We start from the raw sequence: 24,275 nt of genomic DNA, 5'->3' as shown, positions 1-24,275 counted from the left end.
TGCAACCTGACGTAAAGTTTGTTTCTGTGTAATGCTTGTTATGTGTAGTGCTGTCATCTGCCCCCAGTTTTTACTAACTATGAGTGAAGTGTTATGGGTGAATGATTTATCGTTGTAGGACTGTTGCTCTCTGTGGCGAGACTTTTTAACGGGAGATCGGCTCGCATTTGCACCTTGAAGTTGGGAACCACAGAAAACCAACTTCAGCCGACCACCACTGTGGGGTTCGAACCCGGATCCTCGCATCACGAGGCCGGCACTATAACCACTCGACCACCACAGCGGCCAATAATCAAATGAAAGGTATCCCCTAGAACTACTGTAGCGGTCTTATCCATATTTACAGCTATATCTGCAAAAATACATGATTTAGCTGTAAATATGGATTTATTTTGGATTAAAACAAGTTTCATTAGAACCAGGGTTGCCTGTCTTGAAATATGTGGTTGTATAAGGGTTTTAGAAGACATGGGGCCCCATGGGGTCCCACCCCCTGTGAAAAAATCTCTGTACAAATTTTTCAAATTTACATAGCATATTATTCATTGATTCCAAAATTTTTAAATGCAAGTTGCTCAACGACAACCTAGCGACACCTCCCTCCTACTCAAAGGTTCTGATACGGCAAAACTGAAGGTTTTCTCGGGATGCCAAATCATCTGGCATATAAGGGATTCATTAAAGCAAGCAGGGACAGATACATGTGTATGTATTCCTTTGTATGTAATTAACTATTACTGTATAATGTAATTGTATGATGAGCCAAAATAATATGGAAAACAATGGTTTTCTGTATGGTAACAAAATATGGTACCTAAGGTCACCATACAACTTTTACTCACACTTAGTTGACCCTTTGACACATCTGCCTGCACCTGCAAAATACATAGTCAAAAATAAAATGAGATTCACCTCTTTGGCTTTATGTTACCTAATGGGCACGCTGGCACCTTTGTGTCCTATTTTCCACCAAGTAATTCTGAGACAAAAAATAGATTATTTCAATGCATTATACCACCTTTTACAAATTAGACCATCTTTTTTTAAGCACCCTGTATGTTTATTTACGCCTGAAAAGTAATGAAACATGAACAATTCTATACCCTAGTTTTAGAAGAAAAAAATGGATAACTTTATTTTCTTAAAAATAGTCCTTAAATGCTCCAGCGAAGTCTGTACTTCCACATTGTATGCTCTTGATCAAACAGCTGCTAGATTTGAGGAAATTGTTCTATGATTTATAGGAATTATTGGAACATGTTCGATAATTGATGCTGTACTCTGTGCTGTTAGATAAGCATGTGATTCGGGATAAGAGAGCTTGAGGTCCTGATCAAAGTGCATGATAAGGTTAAGCCTTCTGAAGAGTGCTGACGTGTTGACTATGTTTGGGTACCAATTGAAAGGATCCTGAATGCTTGTGATGATAATTAATCAATCTTTGAACTGTACGAATTCGCTTTTGATGGGTACACATAGAGGATAATGGTCAATGAATTGGAGAAGAGTGCCAAAGGTTACCCAGGAGTAAAAGTCAGTCATTGATAATGATGACTTCGTGATCTACGTATCTATCTTCCCAATCACCTCTCATTTTGTAATGAGCATCAGGATAATTTAGTTCAGCTTATGAATTTGCTAGTGCCAGGAGGTCCCCAGAAAATAAGACAAATTTGTCAGTCTCTGGGGATCTCATATAGCATACGTGTAGAAAAAAGTATGAAATCTAGCTAATATGCTAAAGAATTTGTCATAGATATCTCTGATAGATTCACCATCTTGGAATCTTCTTTGAATTTCTATCATGATATTAAATCTGGATTCGACTCCATAGGAGTACACTGGTGATACGCTAGTCTCTCGCTTTGAGCAGTAAGAGACGTTGTCTTGTAACGTTCCATGCATCACTTCCCAGTGACACCTTGTATGCATATTCTTAAGCTGGCTTAGTCTTTTTTTTCTAGAGAAGATAGCATATCCTTGATAATGAAAAGTTCTTGACTCACCTTGCTGTACCTGGCACACGAAACTCTCACAATCATCAAGCCAGACCCCTGGGTGGTCATGGGAATAGGGATTGTTGAGAGTGAAGCACCAACGCAACATTATCATCACATTTCATCAAATTTATGCTGTTGTCATTTTTCCTAAATTGACATAGTTAACACCACTAGAAAATGTGCTTTCATGTATTTAATCACCGCAAAAAATTGTGATTTATTATTTGATTAATAAAATTCAGTTAAATGCATTGCCTCCATAAAGTTGTTTACTTTATTGCATTTTCATGTCATGCACAGAAAGTAGTAATACCAATTACTTCCTTAGAGCTTTTGGCGATCCTGTGTTGCAAAATATTGATGAGACTCAACAGAAGAATGAAAACAAATGATAAAGTTAAAATAAAATTCAAAATGATTTTAAGCAAATTATTAAAAAATAATGTTGTAGCAGTTTTAAAAAAAATCTCAAAAAATATTGTTACACAGGAATTTATCATAATAAAGGATATTGTTGTATCGAGAAGAGTTTAACATTAGACTAAAGGCAATTCCAAACAAGATTCGAAAAAATATCATTGTGGAGGGATTTATTGTTATAACGAGTATCATTGTATCAAGGTTTAGCTATATATTTAAAATCTGGTTAAGCAACAGAATTTTTAACTAAGGTCAAAATTGACTCCGTGGTAATTCTGGGTAAAATAATTTTCAAAAATCAACAGGATGACATAAATTTTTCATTTGTGCTCCAAAAGAATCCTTTTGACAAATTAGGAAAAGTCATGGAGGAAAATTTTCAAATTTAAAAAAATAGAGTTGCAAATGGCAATAAAAGTTTGAAAAGCAGTCAGAATGACCATGTGGTGTGTCTGTCTAGCGTTAAAGGCAATGTTGTCATTTATTCACACTTATAAAGTCGGCTTTATTAACAACTTCATTACCATCAGTAGAGAAATTTCAACTTTGAGAATAATTTCCTTGTAATGAAGGAAAAAGTTATGACTAAGAAAACCCACAGAATTTAACAGAGAGTTCAGGATAAACGAGGGTAAATAATAATCTAGGTTTGACTGTACTCCAAAAATCATATAAAATCAAACCGACCGATAATTTTTTTGACTTTGCATGCTTATATAACCTTACTAGTACTGGAGATCTAGTATTGTATGTTTGCAATACAAAATAAAAAGTTGAAACATTGTACATACAGGATATCTTATAAATAGAGGTACAAACTTTAAGGGGAGGTAGGAACATCAAAAAGATTGAGAATTGCAAAGGAACCCATGACCTGATTGAACACATGACAACATCATTGTACAATGCTAGGTGGCACTGTTCGTGATAGTGCTGGAGTGGAAATATGTGGGTTTTTTTTTCTCATTCTATAGCAGTAGTTGCCATAGGAGGAGCATGCAACAATATACGAACAGGGAGCTGGCAGAAAAAAAGGAAAAATCATTTCTCCTCCAGCCCTGTCATGAACAGTGCCACCTAGCGACATGCAATAATGATTTTGGTCACGGATTACTATGCAATTCTCAATCCTTTTGATGTTATCTACCTCCCCTTAAAGGTTGTACCTATATTTATGGGACACCCTGTATAAGATATCAGATTGTGATGTATTCTGAATGGTTGCTTTGCCTAGTAAACACAGTCAGCCCTCAGTTTACAAACTTAATTTGTTCCTGAAGTCTGTTCGTAAACCTAATTATTTGCCTTTCTGGGACTTTGAAGATTACTAGTGCCAATTTTTATAACACTCTTTCAAGCTGAGGTGCATAACATCAAAAAATTGAAATCATCATACTGAAATTGAAAGCACTTTGCCCTAGAGAGAAATAACTTCAACCTTATGAGATATTGGGCTTATATCTTATACCAGAGCAGAGCTGGACCAATGTTTGGTCCAGTATTTGTAGTTAGTATGGTATTAGTATTTGTTAATGGAAGGTAAAACACATTGAGGCCTGTCGACATAATTCGAAAAAAGTGTCCATTAATAGGAGGTGTCTGGCAACAAGGACTGTCTGTTAAGGTAGGTTCTACAGTTTATCTCAGTGGCAAAGCTCTCAAAATTTGTGCCAGCAAAGCAACCTGGCCTTCTAAACCGAGTTCATGGTTATGGAAGTCACTGGCTGGAAGTCAAAGCTGTAGTGAAAGAAGGGGTCCTCCCCAAAGTGTTAGAAAATATGACTAATACGACTAACGGTGGAGTATTTGTGGCGAAGTGAACTTTGACTTTAACCATAACCGTGAAATATACGCACATCGTGGATCTATAAATACTACCGAATTTTATTGTACATTCACATTATATTTGTTCAACTCTATAACCATCATTCAATAGTTCACGTTAATTAATCATGTTACTCAGTTCCAAATATTTAACCTTCTGATAAGTTAAATGTAATAAATAACAGTTATGTTGATTATGGAGTCTACTGCTATTTCTGAAGTCCTGTCATCCCTTCACATATTTGACAATTTTTAATTTAAACTCTAAAATATTTTGTGAGTTTCATAAAATAGAAGCTACAATAAGGAGCCATTCAAGTATTAAATCAGCATTTATGGGGAGTCAGATTTGCTGACTTTTGATGGAAGGGTTCAAATAATGATTATTTCATCAACAGCCCTTTACGAAATATTCTTAATGGCATCTTTACTAGGAATGTCAAAGTAGGTCGACGAGAAAAACCTTTCCTCAGTTTGTGATCATCTGAACTAACATTCCTGTCGAAAAGCCCTCTATAGACACCCCAACCCGTCTTACTTATGGTGGGGGGGGGGGGGTGTTGGCTAAACTGTTTTGTGTCCACTCCATGCGTCTCATGCGTTGATACCCTCAGTGATTTGCTGAACTCCCATAAAAAATGAGTATTTACATGCCCTTCAAATGGGGGATTCTCTACTTTAGCTCTCTTGACTGCCAATAATACAATTTTTCATGAACAAGGTGATCACCACCCCCTCCTCTATGCCATCTATGCTCTGGTATGATGTAGATGAGATAAAAAGTTGAGATTATTTATGTTGCAATTGGGTTGTGCATGGTGGGATATAAAAAAAGAAGAAAAAGTATGATGTATTTATATTTACTATTCCCCTGAAAAACTTGACTATGTGGGCCCATCTACAGGTGCTCAAGAAAAATTTATAATCATTGGCTTGTCGAAATAAGACACATCCACAATAATCCCATCATCACATCGATAGCTAAATAGAAAAGTATTACTTCAAATCGCTCAAATGATTTGTTATTAAGAAACCATTAATTATTATTCTGGAATTTAGAGAAACCATGATGAATAAGACGAGAACTTAATGCTTGGTAATTTGCACCGGCGATCTACATCACTCCATTAATTAACGCTCAAAACTGAAAACACAGTAAAGTAAATTTTTGATCATCTTGGGTGCGGACACACAAGCCCGCTATGTTCTCCTCCATCGTGCACCTCTGATCTCAATATATGGTGGAGAGCAGGGCTATAACTAGGATTTTTGCCTCCTGGGATAAACATGATGGTGCTGCCCCCATAACTTTAAAATTTGATAATTTTATAATGGTGTTCTTTGTTCCCACCTAAAATTGCAGCCCCCCCCCTAAATTTTTCCGCCTGGGCAGATTAGTTCCGGCCCTGGTGGGGAGGCAGAGCTGAAAAAATTTTGCTGCCAAGAGGGGAGAAAGAGTTTCGCTGACTTTTGCTGACAAGTGAGGGGGAAGAATGGCTAAAAATCTGCTGACATAATACTTGAATAACCCATAAAATAAGGGGGAAAGTATCATCACTACCTTTTGGCAACATATATACACTGCTGGCCACCGTAAATGCAACACCCTTGTAGGAAGCATGCAAATAATATGAAATTTACAACATGCATTACATGCATTAGCGGAGGTGAGATATGCAAATGATTAGAATTTCAGCGCAGACGCACATCACGCGCGCCTGTGGCGCCACTTCAAAGCGCTATTTAAGGCTTGGAGATTTCGACGATTTGAAGTACGGCAATTGTGTTTTTCTTTCAAAAAAACGATCAATTATGCCTCGTAGAAAACAGCGATCATCTTTTGATCAAGTATCCGAGTTCGACAGAGGAAGGATAGTGGCCTACCGAGATTGTGGATTATCTTTCAGGGAAATCTGTAGTCGTGTTGGACAAAACCAAACAACTGTAATGCGGATAAGTGATCGTTGGATGCAGGAGGGTACGACGGACCGATGTGTTCGATCGCATCCACCTCAGTGCACCACTTCACGTGATGACAGGCGTATTGTGCGTATGGCAGTGACGGATCGCTCAGCCACATCACGAACCATAGCACAGCACATTCAGTCTGTACCGCATCATCCAGTGTCTGCGCGTACCATTCGACGCCGTTTACAGCAGAGTGGTCTGTCCGTAAGACGTCCATTGCTTTGTCTACCCTTGACGCAGAACCACAGACGTCTCTGCCGTCAATGGTGCGATGAAAGAAGGATGTGGACGGCACAATGGAATGAAATTGTCTTTACTGACGAGTCACGCTTCTGTCTGTAACACCACGATGGTCGGATTCGAGTCTGAAGACACCGTGGAGAGAGGATGCTGAACAGCTGTGTTATGCACCGCCACACTGGTCCTGCACCAGGTATTATGGTATGGGGCAGTATTGGATATCACTCTCGCACTCCTCTAGTACGCATTGCCGGTACTTTAAAAAGCCAGCGCTACATCTCCGTGGTGTTGGAGCCAGTTGTCCTTCCTTACCTTCAGGGCTTGCCCACAGCCATATTTCAACAGGATAATTCGCGACCACACGTGGCACGCATTGTCCAAAGGTTCTTCGTCAATCGCCAGATTGAATTGCTTCCCTGGCCAGCTCGCTCTCCGGATCTTTCGCCGATAGAAAACATGTGGTCCATGGTTGCTCAACGATTGACCCAGATTACATCCCCAGCTGCCACACCAGATCAACTTTGGCAACGCGTGGAAGCTGCTTGGTCTGCTGTACCCCAAGAACACATCCAAAGTCTCTTTGAATCAATGCCGAGGCGTGTGGCAGCGGTGATCTCCAACAATGGCGACTACTCTGGCTACTGATTTTGGCAGGAACCACACTTCACAGAAGTCTATAAATTTAATCATTTGATGCTTGGTCAACATGTTATCCACAAAATAAATATTGTTGCGATATCTCTTGTCTTTCTTGGTGTTGCAATTTGGGTGGCCAGCAGCGTATTTTCAAAAATGAAAATTTCATAATCTAAAAGTTATTTATTACCTCCGACTTCTTTAGTTAATGTTATTGTTGTAGGAGCTGTTACTGGCATAAGGGCTTGTCGAATTGCCATTTCCCATCCTCGAGACATATCTTGGTCTTCACCAACATAATAGTCAACATTCGCTGTTCGAAGCTCAAAACAGTACACTTGCTGATTGTTATTGGCTACAGTTTTCACTGACTCCACAGACAGAATTTCTGACAGCGGTATTTCCTAGAAGATTTGGGAAGTTTCAACACTGACTAAATCAAAGTATTTCACTTAGACTAAAATATTTTTAACTGAAAAAAAATTTATAATACATGTGTGAGAAACTCACACACAAAAAAAAATTAAAAATGGAGTCTGTGTCTCTGGTTTCTTTTTTTTTCTTCTTTTTTTTTACACTGAAATGATGAGTAAGTTGTTTTTAAAAAGCATGTTTTTTTTTTTCAAATTGCCTAAAAATAGCTATTAATATTGAAAATTAAATGATGGGAGAAAGATACCCAAAGAAATATATATTGGGGCAAATATGAAATTAAATATTCTATTCCCATTATGCTTTTAATTTGAAATATTTTTGAATGAAGATATATTCATGATTTTGATATATAATTCCTGTAAGGACTATATAGATTGTGTGCAATATAACACTAAGGGATTCATGGATGTGGAAACAGGAAACGTTATAAGCTATCAATTTCTCCATCATTACTTTTTTTTTCTGTTAAGATAAAAACAAAAAGATGTTAAACAGTTTAGAGAGAGTTTAACATCTTTGTTTTTATTAATGGAGTTTTTCAGATACATTGTTTTTAACATCTGTTTTTTAAATAAAAACAACCAGGAAAAGATCATGCATTCAAAATGAAAATTGAATCACATGACTAATAATGACATGCACAAGTGATAAGGTCTTAAGAAGAGTAAAATACTATTAAATGTGATAATAAAAGCATCCTTAAATTGAAAAAAAATTATTGTGCAATGCAGCATTGAATCAAGGAACCTTTGGATGGGCTTGCAAAGCTGCTTGTGTGCAAGTCAAAAGTTTACTGATATTGACTATTGCAGAATTTGGGGTGGGGGGAGGGGCAATGTGTGGTGCAGTCATTTCCTAAACATATTCAATATGTAACATCTGGAACATACAAACAAGATAAAAAAAATTGTCTACTGTACAGAGAGAAAACAAAAATTTCTGTAATACAATGGTTTCACTGAATTTTTATTTTGTTTGCCCTGCTTTTCCCCATTTTAATGGAAGTGTAGGACTTTTGGTTTATAAACTTTCCTATGATACTCGTGTTGAAATTATCCCAAATTTGTAACAACCCAGATCATGATTGGTACCCAATGGTGTCCCACACTTACATGTTTGGAAGGATGTGATCATTATGATATCTCCTGAGGTCTCTGATTATAGCATCCCAGTCTAATTCAGAGACCGCTCACATTACATGTAAAATACTTATCACCACAATCTCTATCAAAATCTGCAGAAATCGGATTCAAATTATCCCAAATTTGTAAAAATCCAGATCATGATTGGTATCCAATGGTGTCCCACATTTACATGTTGGAAGGATGTGATCATCATGATATCTTCTAAGGTCTCTGATTATAGCATCACAGTCTAATTCAAAGACCGCTTACATTACATGTAAAATACTCATCACCACAATCTCTATCGAAATCTGCAGAACCGGATCTTGTGTACACGTTGGGACACCCTCATTAAATACTCTATTTAGCTATGTTAATGTTAATAAACTCACTCATAACAAGAAGAAAAACATTATAAACTGAAGAGCCAAAAAAACTGGCACAGACATGCATATGCAAATAAAGAGATATGGAACCAATCAGAGTACGGCGCTGCAGTCGGCAACACCTATATAACACAACAATTGTCTGGCATAGTTGTTAGATCGGTTACTGCTGCTACAATGGCAGGTTATCACGATTTAAGTGAGTTTGAACGTGGTGTTATAGTCAGCGCACAAGAGATGGGACATAGCATCTCCGAGGTAGCGATGAAATTTGGATTTTCACGTACAACCATTTCACGAGTGTACTGACGAGAATCATTAAACGTGACAGACGAGCAACCCTTCTGCAAATTGCGGCAGATTTCAATGCTGGGCCATCAACAAGTTTTTCAGTGTGCGAACCATTCAACGAAACATCATCAATATGGACTTTCGGAGCCGAAGGCCCACTCATGTACCCTTGATGACTGCACGACACAAAGCTTTACGCCTTGCCTGGGCCTGACAACACCGACATTGGACTGTTGAGGACTGGAAACACGTTGCCTGGCCTGACGAGTCTCAGTTCCAATTGCTTTGAGCTGATGGACGTGTACATGTCAACAGGGGACTGTTCAAGCTGGTGGAGGCTCTGTGATGGTATGGGGCGTGTGCAGTTGGCGTGATATGACCCCTGATACGTCTAGATACGACTCTGACAGGTGACAGGTACGTAAGCATCCTGTCTGATCACCTGCACCCATTCATGTCCGTTGTGCATTCCGACGGACTTGGACAATTTTAGTAGGACAATGCGACACCCCACACGTCCAGAATTGCTACAAAGTGGCTCCAGGAACAATCTTCTGACTTTAGACACTTCCGCTGGCTACCTAAATCCCCTGACATGAACATTATTGAACATATCTGGGATGCCTTGCAACGTGCTGTTCAGAAGAGATCTCCACCCCCTCTTACTCCTACGGATTTATGGACAGCCCTGCAGGATTCATGGTGTCAATTACCTCCAGCACTACTTCAGACATTAGTCGAGTCCATGCCACGTCGTGTTGCGGCACTTCTGCGTGCTCGCGGGGGCCCTACACGATATTAGGCAGGTGTACCAGTTTTTTTGGCTCTTCAGTGTAATACAAATGCATACTGCATTATTTATATAACTTTAGAAAAACATGCATACATGAATTTTTGAATCCATATACAATTCATATAACAGTGAGAGAAAATTAAATGAATGTAGAGGTCTTCGACTATGAATGTTTGGTCTATCTACTGTAAAATGAATATACAGGTCTTCGACTATGAATGTTTGGTCTATCTACTGTAAAATGAATGTACTCCATGTATAAAAAACAATTGTAGCACTCTGTAGTAAAGTTAGAAATGAGGAAATCTCTCCAATTTAGTAATAAAGCAAGGTGCAAAATAAATGTCAATTACAAAGTTGTAGAACATTGTCAAATTATTAGGAACCCAGTGCTGTCTTAATGCATGGGTCCACCCGGGTATAGCCTGTGGCCTCAAGAGAAGAGGAGTCTGAGAAAATTGAGAGAAGTAATTAATTTTTTAAAAATTTACCAGGTAGAGCCTCAGAAAAACCACTTGCCCCAGGGGCCCATGATGATCTTAAGACAGCCCTGTAGGAACCACCACCAACAAGGCAGTGTCATCAGTCTATGAGAAGCCCTGTAGTACATTTGTTTCTTGGTAAAAATTTTGATGAAAAAAATCATGCTTATATTATACGAGAATCAATTGCCATTTCATCTTAAATGGATGTTGACATTTATATGTTGGTATTAAACGAAGATGTTGCTATTATTTCCAAATATTGATCCAGTGTGGGAAATATTCATTGGTATCAAGTGAGTATTCACATTAAGCAACTTAGTCTTAATGCAGTTCAAATGTACATTAAAGTAATATTTCTTGAAAATACTGTACTTGTGACAAAACTCTGAAGGAACGATGGAGCAACTCAGCAATTTAAAAATGATTGAAAGCAGCTTTATAGATAAACTATCTGGATTTGATACAACACTAAGGAACCAAAACTAATTATGTAAAAATAGAATGAAAATGAAGATATCCAAAAAAAAAAACTTTTGCAATTGATATTAATGAAAAGCAAACATTGTAGTCACATTGTAGAACATGTATTATGTAGGTACAAGAAGAGAAGAAACAAACAAAAAAAAAATCAGCAGCAACAACTAATTATGTATTTAGAAACTGATTTAATCAAAAGATTTTCAAATGGTAATTAGCTATTTATCTATGTTGTTTTTAAATCAATTGCCTCATAAAAACTGATGCAACTAATGGTAATTTTTTTTATTTCTGTTGATTTTTGATATTTTATTGACTTTACTTACACTGCTCAAAACAATTAGGGGAGCACAAACAAAATTACGCAAAGATGTATACCGATAAGTAACATAAAATAAATCATCCATAATTTAAAGCCTAGCAGAAAACGGAAGAAGAAAACTTCATATGCAAATCAAAGTTCATGACGTCAAAAACCAGAAAAAGGAGATAAGGGCAGAAATTGGGATGTTGCAGAAACGTCTGTTTTACTGCCGTAACTGTGAAATTCGATTGCGCAGTATTTTTTTTTTGAGACAAGGTGACTTGAGGATGTCTCAACAACATGATTTACCGGAATCCATGGCATGGCGTGTTATAGGCAGACTGGAATCCGGGTAAACACAACGTAGTGTCGCGGACGCTGTTGGAGTCGCCAGAAGTGTTGTTGCAAGGCTGTGGAATCGATTCCAAGAAACAGGAAATGTTAGACGTCGACCAGGGCAAGGTCGGCCACGCGCCACTACAGCAACTGATGACCGGTATGTACGGTTAACAGCCCGTCAAAACAGAACAGAGAATGCTACGCAGCTGCAAAGACGGTTGCTCTTGGCAACAGGACGAAGGGTGTCCAGCCAAACAGTACGTAATCGGCTTCATGAGGGAGGGCTCTATGCACGTAGGCCAATGGTCTGCATTCCGTTGACCCCACGCCACCGTACGGCCCGAAGAAGATGGGCTGCTGAACATCGAGATTGGGAGCAACATGATTGGAGCCAAGTGCTGTTTACAGACGAGTCCGGATTCAGTCTGGAGTGTGACACCCGATGTGTTCTGGTATGGAGGGACAGGGGCACTCGAAATAACCCCGCATTCGTTCGTGAAAGGTCACAATACAGACGAGCTGGTTGGATGGTATGGGGTGGAATCAGCATAGGCGGACGTACGGACCTGCATATCATTCGTAATGGCACTTTGACGGCCCGAAGGTATGCAGACGAGATACTGCGACCTCATGTCATCCCTTACGCTGGAGCCATTGGAGATTCCTTTGTTTTCCAGGATGATAATGCCCGACCGCATAGAGCTCGTCTGGTGGAGAACATGCTTGAAGCTGAAACAATACAGCGTATGGAATGGCCAGCGTGCTCTCCTGACCAAGGCCGCCTGTTACTGTCAGAGACTTGCAGATTGCACTTCTTGAGGAGTGGAACAGTATTCCCCAAAGTCTGATCGATAACCTCATCACATCCATGGCAAACAGGTATGCAGCAGTCTTAGCTGTTCGAGGAGACCACACGCCCTATTAAAACTCATGCATCATGTCTAAACAGTACTTTTTTTTATCGTTTACATGTAACCAAATCGTTGCCCTAAATCATCTTTTCATGTTTTTTCCATATTTTCAAAGAATTAAAGCTTAATTCCAAATTTTTTTACGTCTTTTTTCTGTATTGCGCATTGATACGCGTGTACTATCCATTGTATGCCAATACGTGGCTGTCTCGCACGGTTTTCTTCACTTTTTTGCTTGCTCCCCTAATTGTTTTGAGCAGTGTAGTTTGATACCCTTTCACAAAAGAATGAATTTGTCACTTCCTCGAATCCTAGGAAAATCACCTCCTTTGGTTTTATATATTTAAAAGTAAATTAGAATACACGTACCTTGTAATACTTCGTTGTAGTTTCATTTTGAAACATGACAATTGATTTAGTGTCCAGCCTCCAAAAATGGCGTTTTCTCTGTAATGATAACACAGCCAGAAAATGAAATCTGATTATTAAAATTAGGCATCAATATAAATTGAATATCAACTTGATATACACATGACTCATACAAATTATCACCCAATAATGTTCCATAGTTGCAAATAATACAGCAATAAAATCCTTTCCTTTTTTTCATTTTACTGTTAATATTATTACTGTTGCTGTTCCACTTCATTGATACATATATATTTTGTTTGTTTAAATTAATTTTATGATAATTTTCTATGAGTTTCTATGGAGCACTTATGAAAAAGAAAAGAATAAAGGGCTGTTAGTGTTTAAAAAAATTAATGGTAATCAATTTTTTTTTTTAAATATATAGTTCAGTCATTTAGCACTTATGGTTTTTAACACCTCAGATTTTTTTGACGTAATATTACATAGGGAGTTTGTATAGAAGAGATACCTTATTTTCAGTTTCAGTTTGTTATATCCAGTATGTGTGTGTCAATTTTTCATTATATATTAACCCTACGAATCTTTCAAGCAAATGGTAAAAAAAGTTTTCACTCAAGATATCTTTTATTTTTCTTCTGTTTGTCTTTGCCTAAATAGTATACTGAAATATAGTTGGACCCACGTATAACAAGCCCACTTTTAGCAAGAGTCTGCATTTAATGAGAAAATTAATGTATCTGGTTTGATGCAATGCTAATAGTATTGTAATTCTGTCACTTAGCGAGCATGTTTTTCATGGCAGCTCTGATTTAATGAGGGATTCAACTTTAAAAAATTAATACAAAAAGGAAAGAAACAAAAAGTAAATGCAAGAAGAACCACACAAAGTATTTGAGTTTTTTTCACTGCTCTCATAATATAGACATAATGCTCTTTGATGAGGATAATGTACTTGACAAGGGATGACTGTTAAATCAAATAGTTCAACAGAAGGTTTATCATTCTTTTAGGTTTGTTGTCAGTGTGCAGGAACAGCCACACTTCCTCTAGAACAGTGTTTCTCAACCACCAGACTGTGACATTAGTGAAACCAGACTGAGTAATTTTTTTTATTTTTTTCATCCATTTATTTTCTACTAGTTGTATTTATGTCTCAACCTTTTATTCCAAAACAATTCAATCAGTCCTCAGGATTGTAAAGGTTGAGAATCACTGCTCTAGAAGAGAGGAATGAGCATGGAAAATGAAGATAAGATATGAAACTGACCAATCAGAATTTTAGAAGATGGCTAATTCAACCGTTACCAAATAAACAGAAATTATCTGGTTACTATAAGAAGGTGAAAAAAATATTTTATATGTCAAATATTGATATAATATAAACTTTTCAAAAGCACTTAATGTCTGAAATTTCATTTTTTTGACTGAAAACTGGTTTAGCAAGTGACCAGATTTAACAAGCACTTTAGCTGAAGACTCATTACACAAGCTCGTTCAACTGTGCATTCATGAAGAAAGGATTATATGTGATTAATACACTATTTTCTGTGTGTGATTTTCCATTTAAAAGTTGTTCATTATGAAGCCATAAAATTACTCAAATATTACTCTTTTGTATTTTTATTTTACATGATATTATGTACCATAGTGATGTTTGCTCAATATTTATGTGCGACATTATATTCCTTTGACACTTTTCTCTTTTATCTATCTAATTTGGTTAACTTTAAATAAATAGATTTGCATATGTTTGAAATTCATTATTGCTGATGTTACATATGATTTTTTTTGTTAAATTTATATAAAAAAATATTGTGCAGTGCTTACATATTTTTACAGTATGAACAATTCTATAAAAAGTTTCGTTTTGCAATTACATCAAAACATTATTTAAAAAATATCAGCATTGAAGCTCAAGGGGATTGCGAAAAAACAAAATTATCTAAAAATTTGAATTAACTAAGTTCTGCTGCATTTTATACTTTTTACAGTTGCATGTGATATCTGACTAGTGGTTTTGTGCTAGACCTGAAGGTCCTTATTGAAACTAAGTGTAATGATGGCATGACTGATGCACATTCTGCCATTAAATGCACATAACTAGAGTCCTGAAGTTCAGGCAAAACGCCATACATGCCTTTTTGTGCCTATTTTCAAACTTTTTAATGAAAATACCTTTTATGAGATTTTTCTGCCATAAATGCCTATTTGGACATTGTTTTATGTTTATTCTTGAATTTTAGAGACTATTTTCTGTCGAATTTAGATATTTTTAGCATTGAGAACTTTGAATTTTGTTTTAAATCCTCAACCCTTAGTATTAATACTCATCAGAAAGCCTTCCTTCACCACCCCAGTCCTATTTACACACAAATAGGCATAAGTGCCTGAGAGATTGTTATTTCAGGTATGCAAATTTGTCCAAAATTTGAGAGATCTTTTTTAAAATTGATGCAGATCGACCAAATACAAAGCTTAATCTGTGAAAATTTTGAGAAAAATTTGTCACTATTATGAAAATATTTTTCTAAACAATTCCATTTGAAAATGTTATAATTTTGATACAATTTATTCGTTAATTTTGGCTAGCACTATTTTTGCATGTGAGTTAATTATGTATCAAGTTTGAAGTCCGACCTAACGTTGAGGGACCACAAAAACAATTTTTTTGGCATGATACGTAACATCAAATTAACCTGACAAAAAAAATTAAATTATTATAATCTATTATTGAAACAATAGAGATTGAATGAGTGCAGCCAATGTTTTAGCTAGTTTTCGGACTTTTTAACATTGTGGCTTTTATAGTCCGTTTCAGGTTAACTTTGCAGTGAAGGGGAAGCTACGAGGGAACCGCATCACTCGTTGCTATGGGAACGAAAGCCTCTTAACCAATGTATCGATGCGCGGCCTCAGTAAGATAGGGCCGATTCTCGCCAATCTCACTGAGAAAAATATTTTTTACGTGTAACGTAATTGCACAGTTAAATTAGTAATAATTATAGAATTAAAAGAAAACCACTGCCGATACTTTCAGAAACTAAAGTGAGGTTTTTGAAATCATTTGTTTTGTTTTTTGATTAGAAAATGTTTTAAAATTTAGAAAAAAATAATTATCTTCTATCAGCGTGTCACTTACTCTTCATTGATGGACCGTAAGTAACATTAAAAATTTCGAAAAAGTCATATATTTTTCTGCAATATTTCCCTTACCTCAGCTGAAATTTATTTACAAAAAAAAAATCCAAACAATATTATGAAAGCAACGTATAATTTTAAAATACTGTATATTAACCATGGCTCCCAAAAACTTGGGGATTTTTAATTTTTTCTTCAATTTATATGGAAAAAATTAATGTTAAATAAAATTAAGAAGAAGCAGGTTAACTCTGTTTTCACGTGTAAATGCAGGAATAGCACCAAATAATAATAATGATACGGAAAAGTTTAGAATTTTTTTACTCACTTTTCTTGCCGAAATTTCCGTCACTCGATCTCCCCCCTTCCCCGAACGGTATACGTCGATGCCACTTGTTTTCCCGACAGCTTTAGTCTTTTGTTACGGTTGATGTGCTGCTCATGGTTATTACGGATTATTCTTATGGAGTTTTGTTTACAACGAATATTCAAAAACCAAAAATATAGTATTCAGGAATGGAAGAGAAAAGAACTTTAGCGTAGCCTACCTCTGGTGAAAATTAAGACACAACTGTCACATAACAGATGAAAGCCCAAACCACTGTGGACCCCCCCCCCCCACTCATTTATTGTATCTCAAGAGACGCTAAAGGCAAGGGACATGAGGAGAAACAGGCGGGTGGAAGATGGCGTCCGTTCGTGTGAGTGGAAGTCGCGACTCTGTCAACACTCTCCGTGATCGGAAACTAAAACTACCCCATAAACATGGCAAAAAATAAATAATTGAAAAAAGGAGGACCTATAACCAAAACTTCTGCACCCATAGAGGGCCTCTCACAAGTCACAATAGTATCGGCACTCTCGTGGAAGAGAAACACTTCTTCTAATCTATGAGTGAATATCTGAACTCACTGAAGCCTATTTTTAGGAGAAAATAAAACTGATTGAATATTCGTTTTTATGTAAGCCTACAACTGCATGTAAAACTGAATGGAAAATTGTATCGTTATGGAAAATTCAACCAAATAACGAAAAAAAAAATTTATATATACAGTATATAATTGTGTAACGAAAAAAAACACGACAGTGATATTGGCGGGGAAAATTTCTAGGATATCGCGCCAGAGTGTCGTTGCCGTTGCTATGGATTTTTAATAATGGTAACCAATATTTTTTATAATTTAAAGATTTTAAACAAGTAAACATCTGTTCAAAACGATTTTTTTTCAGTATTTTTTTTCAAAATCATGGAAAAAATTGAAATATTCTGTATAAAGGTTCATCTTAAACCTCCGATATATGAGAACTATATTTTGCGGCGAAGGAATACGCTTTCTACCTTTCTCTTCACTGCAAAGTTAACCTGAAACAGACTATAGTTACTTTTCTTTTTTACCATTAATTATAAATGTCTTTTTTAGTACCTATTTCAGGCATTTTTAGTGCCTTTTTGCCTGCTTATTTTGACCATTTTTAGTGCCTGAACTTCCAGGCTCTACACATAACAATAAGCAAACACGAAATCTGAATCATTTCTCAGTATATATTATTCTTGTCCTGATTCTAGTTGAAAACATAAAGCTTTACACAATTTTTTTTCTTGCCAAAGACTGATAAAAATTCCCTCCCAGGCCCCAAAGCAGAATGTTTTGCATTGTTCAGCAATGAGCGCTCGACTGACTGGAAATGTTCTGCAGTTCCCATAATAGTGTTTTCTATATTTTTCTTAAAATTCTTCCCGATTGTTCTGCAATAGCACTGATTGTTCTGTGACGTACGTCGTAGAGTTCGGCATATTCTGCTTTGGGGCTCACAGGTTTCTTCCCAATCACTATGGTCTTTTGTTATCCCAAAAACCAGTCTGGTATCCAAATATAAAAAATAACAATAATAACCTAACTAGATTGATCTTTTTGCTCTTGTTTTTTTGATTTAATATTCCATTCTTGGCAAGTTTTGGAATCCAAAAAAATAAAATGCATTCCATTGAAAGAAGTGGAAAGAATTGGAACATTCAAGGGGTTAATACTGGACATACATGCTCTAGCTTTAGCAATTTCAGCCTAACATTTGGTAACTGAAGTCTTTAAAATAGACAAGTAAGCAGAAAAATTACTTTATATTATGGAAAAACATACTTATTAAAATCAGGGTTCATACAAAATTTTCAAAATGAAAAGTAAGGAGTTTTTAAGGACTTTTTAAGGAGTTTCAAGCAGTTTTTAAGGAGTCATGGCAAACTTCATAACTTACAAGTTTTACAGCAAAAAAAAGGGGGCGGGGCACATATGCAAATTTATTTTGAATTTGCAAACAAACTTCCCCTCTTCTCAAAAATATAGATCTAGAAGTGGTTCAAAAATTACAAGTTTTGATTTGTTACCCGACATCATAAGAATTCATAAAATAATCAATCCACGTACATGCTTTCTGTCATCACCAAAGTGTTCTAAAACCTTCAAGTGTTAGTCAAAAATATAACTCATAATAGCATCACATAAATTATAAAAATTCTAAAAGTGATATTCATTCCCCCTCCAATTATTCAAAATAAAAACCACAGCCAACAAAGATTTTTCTTACAAAATTATTTATATTTGCAGCAACTCTTCAGGGCTCATATAAAATTTTCAAAATGAAAAGTAAGGAGTTTTTAAGGTGTCATGGGGCCACGCCCCCTCCGAAAAAAAAAATTGCACCACTAGACAATAAAAGAAGCCCACATGTGAATTGATTTTCATTTAATTTCTTTTTCAATGTTTCCAAGACTTCAACTTTCAGAATAAAGGGTATGATGGGTAGCAATTTCAGCTGAAAAGAAAGAGATATGCCGTGACTGTACGCACGAGTAACAAGCGACAAGAGAACACAAATTTGAACAGTAACAGAGCATGATGATCAAGATTAGGTATTGAGAAGTGTAGTAAGAAAGAACAGAGAGAGTTACGGTAGTATATAGTATTAAAATGATTTAAAGAAATCGGAAGTGATGTATTGAGTTCGCAATAAATTTTGTTTTTATCTTGCTTGAGCTGTGGCCACTTCTGCCAGAGAGAGATACAAATACAACGCCACAACAGGCAAAATGTCCAACGAGGTGGCTAAGAAAAAGATGCCCATAAAAATATGGATGTCATATTTCAAAAATACAGCAACCCAATTAAAAATGCAATGATCTGCGGCATAATCACGGATCACTTATATGATGCGCGGGACAGCTCCAGAGCATTTGGATCCGCTAAGTATTTGAAGATCACTAGAGTGGCTCTGTAGGGGACTCAATAGGAAGAATGTTAGTTCAGGTGCCCACAAACTAGTGAAAAGTTTTACTCGTTTTTCGCGCACCGAGTAAGGCGCCATTAAGAATATTTCATATTTTTTTATAAAGGGTGGTTGATGACGTAAGAATCATCCAACCCCCCCCCCCTCCACGTCATCAAGTCAGCAAATCGAAAATCCCCCATCCATGCTGACGTAATACTTGAATGACCCCTAACATAAAGATACCCGAAAGTTATTTTCAGAAGGTTAAGGTTAAAAAAAGTGGGTTCAGCTATAGCGGCTGATCGGCTCGTCCTCCCCCCTCCCCTCCTGTAAAACCAGACGTGGCTCGGGCTGTCACTTTTAAAAGCCGGGTTTTACTAGCAGGTTTTCTATGCCACGCGCAACGTGAATCACCCAGCGCTACACGCCGTCTATTCATCAATATGAAAAGCAGTACGACTGTTTTCCTATAGAGCGCAATACGGCTCACGACAGCGCTTTACATCGGGCGTGATTGGCAGACTGCTTCTAGTGAGTTAAGCGTCGTGTGCCGCGCGTTTCAGCGATCTTCCCTTCATTTTCGTGTTGTGTCTCTTCCCTTTAAACCGGATAGAGTAGATGACGCCAGGGTCATATAGCCATCCTGAGCCGATGCGCCACGCTTGGAAAACGCAAATGCGTAACGCCATTATGTAACTCATTTCTGCCGACACGAAATGATCCAGTTAGGTTCACGCGGCGCAAAAAGCCTACTCCTAGGAAAACCTGGCTTCAGGGATGAACGCTCGTTACGAGATCCCAGGAGAGATAAACCCATTCTCTCTCATGGAATCTTGTGTGTGGATAGAGCCTGTACCTCCTTTTTTTTTTTTGCCTTTTTATTTACTGCAACCAATCTGCGAAACAGATTCGCTTTCCCCACTGGACTTCAGTTTTTAGCATTTTAAGGCGCGGCGGCGAAAAGATACGCTTGTCGTCATCCCTTACTCGAAATTTTTTTTCCTTTCTTTTGCAGTAGCGAGTTGTAATGTGAATAAAACACGTCAAAAAAACTACGGAAAGCAGTGACATTTTGCGGTTTCTCGGAATTTTCGTAATGAGATATTGGCTGTAAGCAAATAGGAAGGAGGGATAAAATAGGAATAATACGAGAGAATTGCGGTAAAAAAAAAGACGATTGCGGCAAAAGTAGGAAAATAGTAGGATAAATAGGAAAGCTGCGAGGTCTGCACTCAGTATACTGCGTAATATAGGAGGTTCGAGACATCGTTTCGCCACATAAGTAAAAACTTTCTCACCACTGGGCATGGGGGAATTTTCGGCTACTGGTTCAGCGGAGTGATGTCGTTCTACGGACCATCGATTTCCAACGCTGACCACCAGTTTGCGACATAGGCAGGAAAACACGTCAAAACTAGCGATTCGGTAAAAAATCGCATTTTTAGAAGCAAAAGCGTATAATCGTATTAATTTATTAAATACGACAAAAAAGTTTTATCAGGCGTTGTTGTTGCAACCGTAACGGTTGGCAGGTATGCACAACCATTGGATGTTCCAATCCCATCCCCTGCTTTCACATTTCCTATTATAAAGGGAGAGCGCGTTTTTTTTTAAATCTTTTCTTCCTCTTTATATTGGGGGGAAGCTTCCTCTTATTTTTTTAGGCAATGCTATTCATCACCGTGGGGAACGCCTATTCTAAAAAAGATCATCCCTTCAGAGAGAAAAAAAAAAAAAGACTTTTTCAGGCGTGGCTGCAAAAAGTAAGGAGTTATAAGGGCCCTTCCAGAGGGAAATGAAAAGTAAGGAGTTTTTAAGGAGTTTGTAAGGATGTGCGAACCCTGAAAATGATATACAAAACATGGTCATTCAACTTGTGTCACAGCAGATCAGTTGCATATTCATGCAAACTTCACTCTTAGCTAAGTAACATTGTTGTAAATACAAAGCAAGTCACAATAATTTATGAAGGTCACTTTCTGTGCACAAATTAGAATGTTTGAGAATATTTGGATAATATGAGATCCTTAAAAACTGATTGACATGTATGATTTATCCAAATAATTTATTGAAAGTTGTTAAATCATGGAGTGAAAAAGTAGCAATATGCTTTGGCACATCAATTCACAGATTATAAATGTTCAATGTGCTTTTGCATAAAAATTAATAATTGTTTTGATTTCATTAGAGATATATTAACAGTTTTACATACCAAATGAAATTCATAATACACAAACTTTGACCATTTTGTTGTTTCATGAAATGCTTTGAGTTTCTTGTTTTAAAATGTACACATGCAATTTTGGTATACTAACCTTTACAGTGCATATTTCTGAGGAGAAGCCAAAGAATTTCAGATTCTACAATGGAAGTACAGTATATATAAATGTAACTAAAATATAAAGGGAAAAACATGCAACATAAAATAATTTGTATGAAAGCAGCAGCATGCAAAAACAGGCTCCTTGATATATTAAATAGCAGAATGTGCAAGCTTTTGCAATCATGAAAAAGCATAACCTTTAATATCCACTAAGTCAAAACACTACAAATCCCCTCCCAAAAAAATATGATTTCTAAGAGGGTCAGGTCAAAATCTACTACAACAGCAGCATTTCTCAATCTATGGACCAGAGTTGATCCACCAAGGTGAGACAGGTACTCTATAGATAAACTTTAAAAGTTAATCTTAATTAAAATGAAGTTAAATTAAAACTATTCAATTGTATGCCACAAATATTAGAAATACTCAGAGTTTCAAATAAAACTGTTTAGTATTTACGTTTACTGTTTAGTATTTACGTTTACTGTTTAGTATATTACTAATGATTAGATGCACATACTTTGGTGGTCCTTTTGAATTGTTTCATTGAACTATCCTCAGGTTTATAGAGGTTGAGAAATGCTGATAATCCTGGGATAATAATGAGACTAACTTTGAGGTCTTAACCAGTCATCTGTCCAATTAATTTCCCTGTATGCTACCCGCAGTGGCTGTTTCATAAGAACGCATGCATTTCCCCCTTTTTTGAGGTTTGAAACTGATAAAATATATTTTTTTATTACCATTTTTCATGAATAGACCAACATGAAAAGTGATTTTAAACTGTTTTTTTTGTTGATTAATCAATAAAAAAAATTATAATTCAACTATTTACTCATTAGTTTGTCTAAATAGAAACATTACATCCTTTATTACATAATTACATACAATGATATCATGGATCAAATTTAAAATAAAGTCAACTTAGGAAACTGAAAATAAAGACAACTTAGGGAACTGAAAATTTGGAAATTAGCCAAGAGCATCTTTTATGTGCTAGACATAGGTGGAGCTAGACTTGAAAGGCTGTGGGGGGAATGATGATGACGATGTAGAGGCTACTTTACCGTACACCAACTCCGGTCATATATCGCCATATGGCAATTTCCAACCAGTGGAGTTGGGTGGGAAATGAAGGTTCCATCCATCGGTGGTCACCCCAGGTTTGGTAGGTAAAGAACTTGCTTGTGGCGTTCTGTGGCCTGATTCGAATCCATGGACTATGATGGTAACCTTCGTAGTGGAAGACTAGCATCTTACCACTGTGTGCGCCACTTGGGCACTCGATGTAGAGGCTGAGGAGGCACAATAGTGATGATGTCAATTCATATATATGCATATAAATTGGATCACTCCCTTCTGTCAGTGACACTGGAGGGGGCATTAACCTCCATGCTCCCCCATATCTCCACCCATGGTGCTAGATAGTGTCCAATTAGCTCATGTGATGCACTGCTAGGGAGAGTAGCCACATCAAGGAATGTGGTGAAGTGTAATATGATAACCTCAGAAATGCTGTGGTATCATATTACACTCCACCACAGTTAGGGTTGTACAATGTCCTGTGGCCATGAAAAATGCTGCTGAGGGATGTACATGGATACATAATATGTGAACCTTTGATAAAAGATATATGAGTAAGTAAACACACAAACATTTTCACAGTAGAATCTGTGAAGGAAAAAGGCTTAGAAGGGCTTCATAAAGCCTTGCAAGGCATTATGAAGATGGCATCCCAAACCTTGAAATTGAATAATTCTACACCTTTTACTGTTGAGATGTAAAAAAATAAATGTATTTGATGGTGGTAGTAGGTAGGTTTACGAGCAATTTTTTCCATCAGCATGAGGTGAAATTTCCAATTTCCATCATAGTCATCAGTGTTGTTGGTGGGTTGTTGCATATGGCCATATTTTGGACCTCACGGTCAGATGACCAGTTAAATACAGTATATTTAAAATGTTCTATCTTTATTTCACAATTTTTTTTTGAATCATCTTAATTTTTCCATCAATGGATAACAAAAAAGTACTGAGTTTCTGAATGAAGAACATCAGAAACACTTAATAGATATTTAGCAGGATATGTTGATATCTAGATGGAGTAACTGGACTAAAACAGACTATAAATCAGAGCATGACAACGAGAACAACACAAAATTTCAAAATTTATGTCAGCATGTTGACTAACATATAAATGGGGCACCAAGACTCAAAAAAGTAGAAAAAGAATTATTTCAAATCTTTTTTCTTAAAAAAAAGAAACTTGGTTCCAAAGAAATTTGACCTAATTTTTTTAGGTTTGTCAAAGCTTGCTCTAAATCCTTTTGCTCTTGTTTGTAGACTGGATTTTATATCAAAACTAATTTGCCTGTTGTGCAAAATAATAACGACATTTATTCATTCTATTTCAAAGCTGTGTCATTTTCTCTCTAATTATAATTTTAATTGTAAGTCTTTGGATTTAGTGACTCAATATCATAACATGATTTATGCTGTAAGCTTAGTCAAAGAAAATTTCCCATATAATAAAAGCAAACACCAGC

The 24,275-nt window shown here is 36.6% G+C and overlaps 1 protein-coding gene across 2 annotated transcripts in view; it reads right to left on the bottom strand.

Moving 5' to 3' along the window:
• LOC149072969 (serine/threonine-protein kinase D3-like) overlaps window positions 1-24,275 on the bottom strand; it is a 234,427-nt gene that overhangs the window by 63,652 nt on the left and 146,500 nt on the right. Inside the window, exons 10-12 of one of the 2 annotated variants that reach the window (XM_089246375.1) lie at window positions 21,723-21,767; window positions 13,003-13,080; window positions 7,279-7,492 (exon numbers count right to left, since the gene is read on the bottom strand). In XM_089246375.1, the coding sequence (XP_089102501.1) occupies window positions 7,279-7,492; window positions 13,003-13,080; window positions 21,723-21,767 (337 nt within the window). The remainder of the gene's footprint in view (window positions 1-7,278; window positions 7,493-13,002; window positions 13,081-21,722; window positions 21,768-24,275) is intronic. The other variant, XM_089246376.1, reaches the window with a different exon arrangement.

Source organism: Pholcus phalangioides, unplaced genomic scaffold, assembly GCF_987345545.1.
Source record: "Pholcus phalangioides strain wild (caught in Gottingen) unplaced genomic scaffold, Ppha-v1.0 ptg000017l_1, whole genome shotgun sequence".
Lineage (NCBI taxonomy): Eukaryota > Metazoa > Arthropoda > Arachnida > Araneae > Pholcidae > Pholcus > Pholcus phalangioides.
The sequence above is the reverse complement of the archived record's forward strand: the minus strand, read 5'-3'. Positions and strand labels throughout refer to the sequence as shown.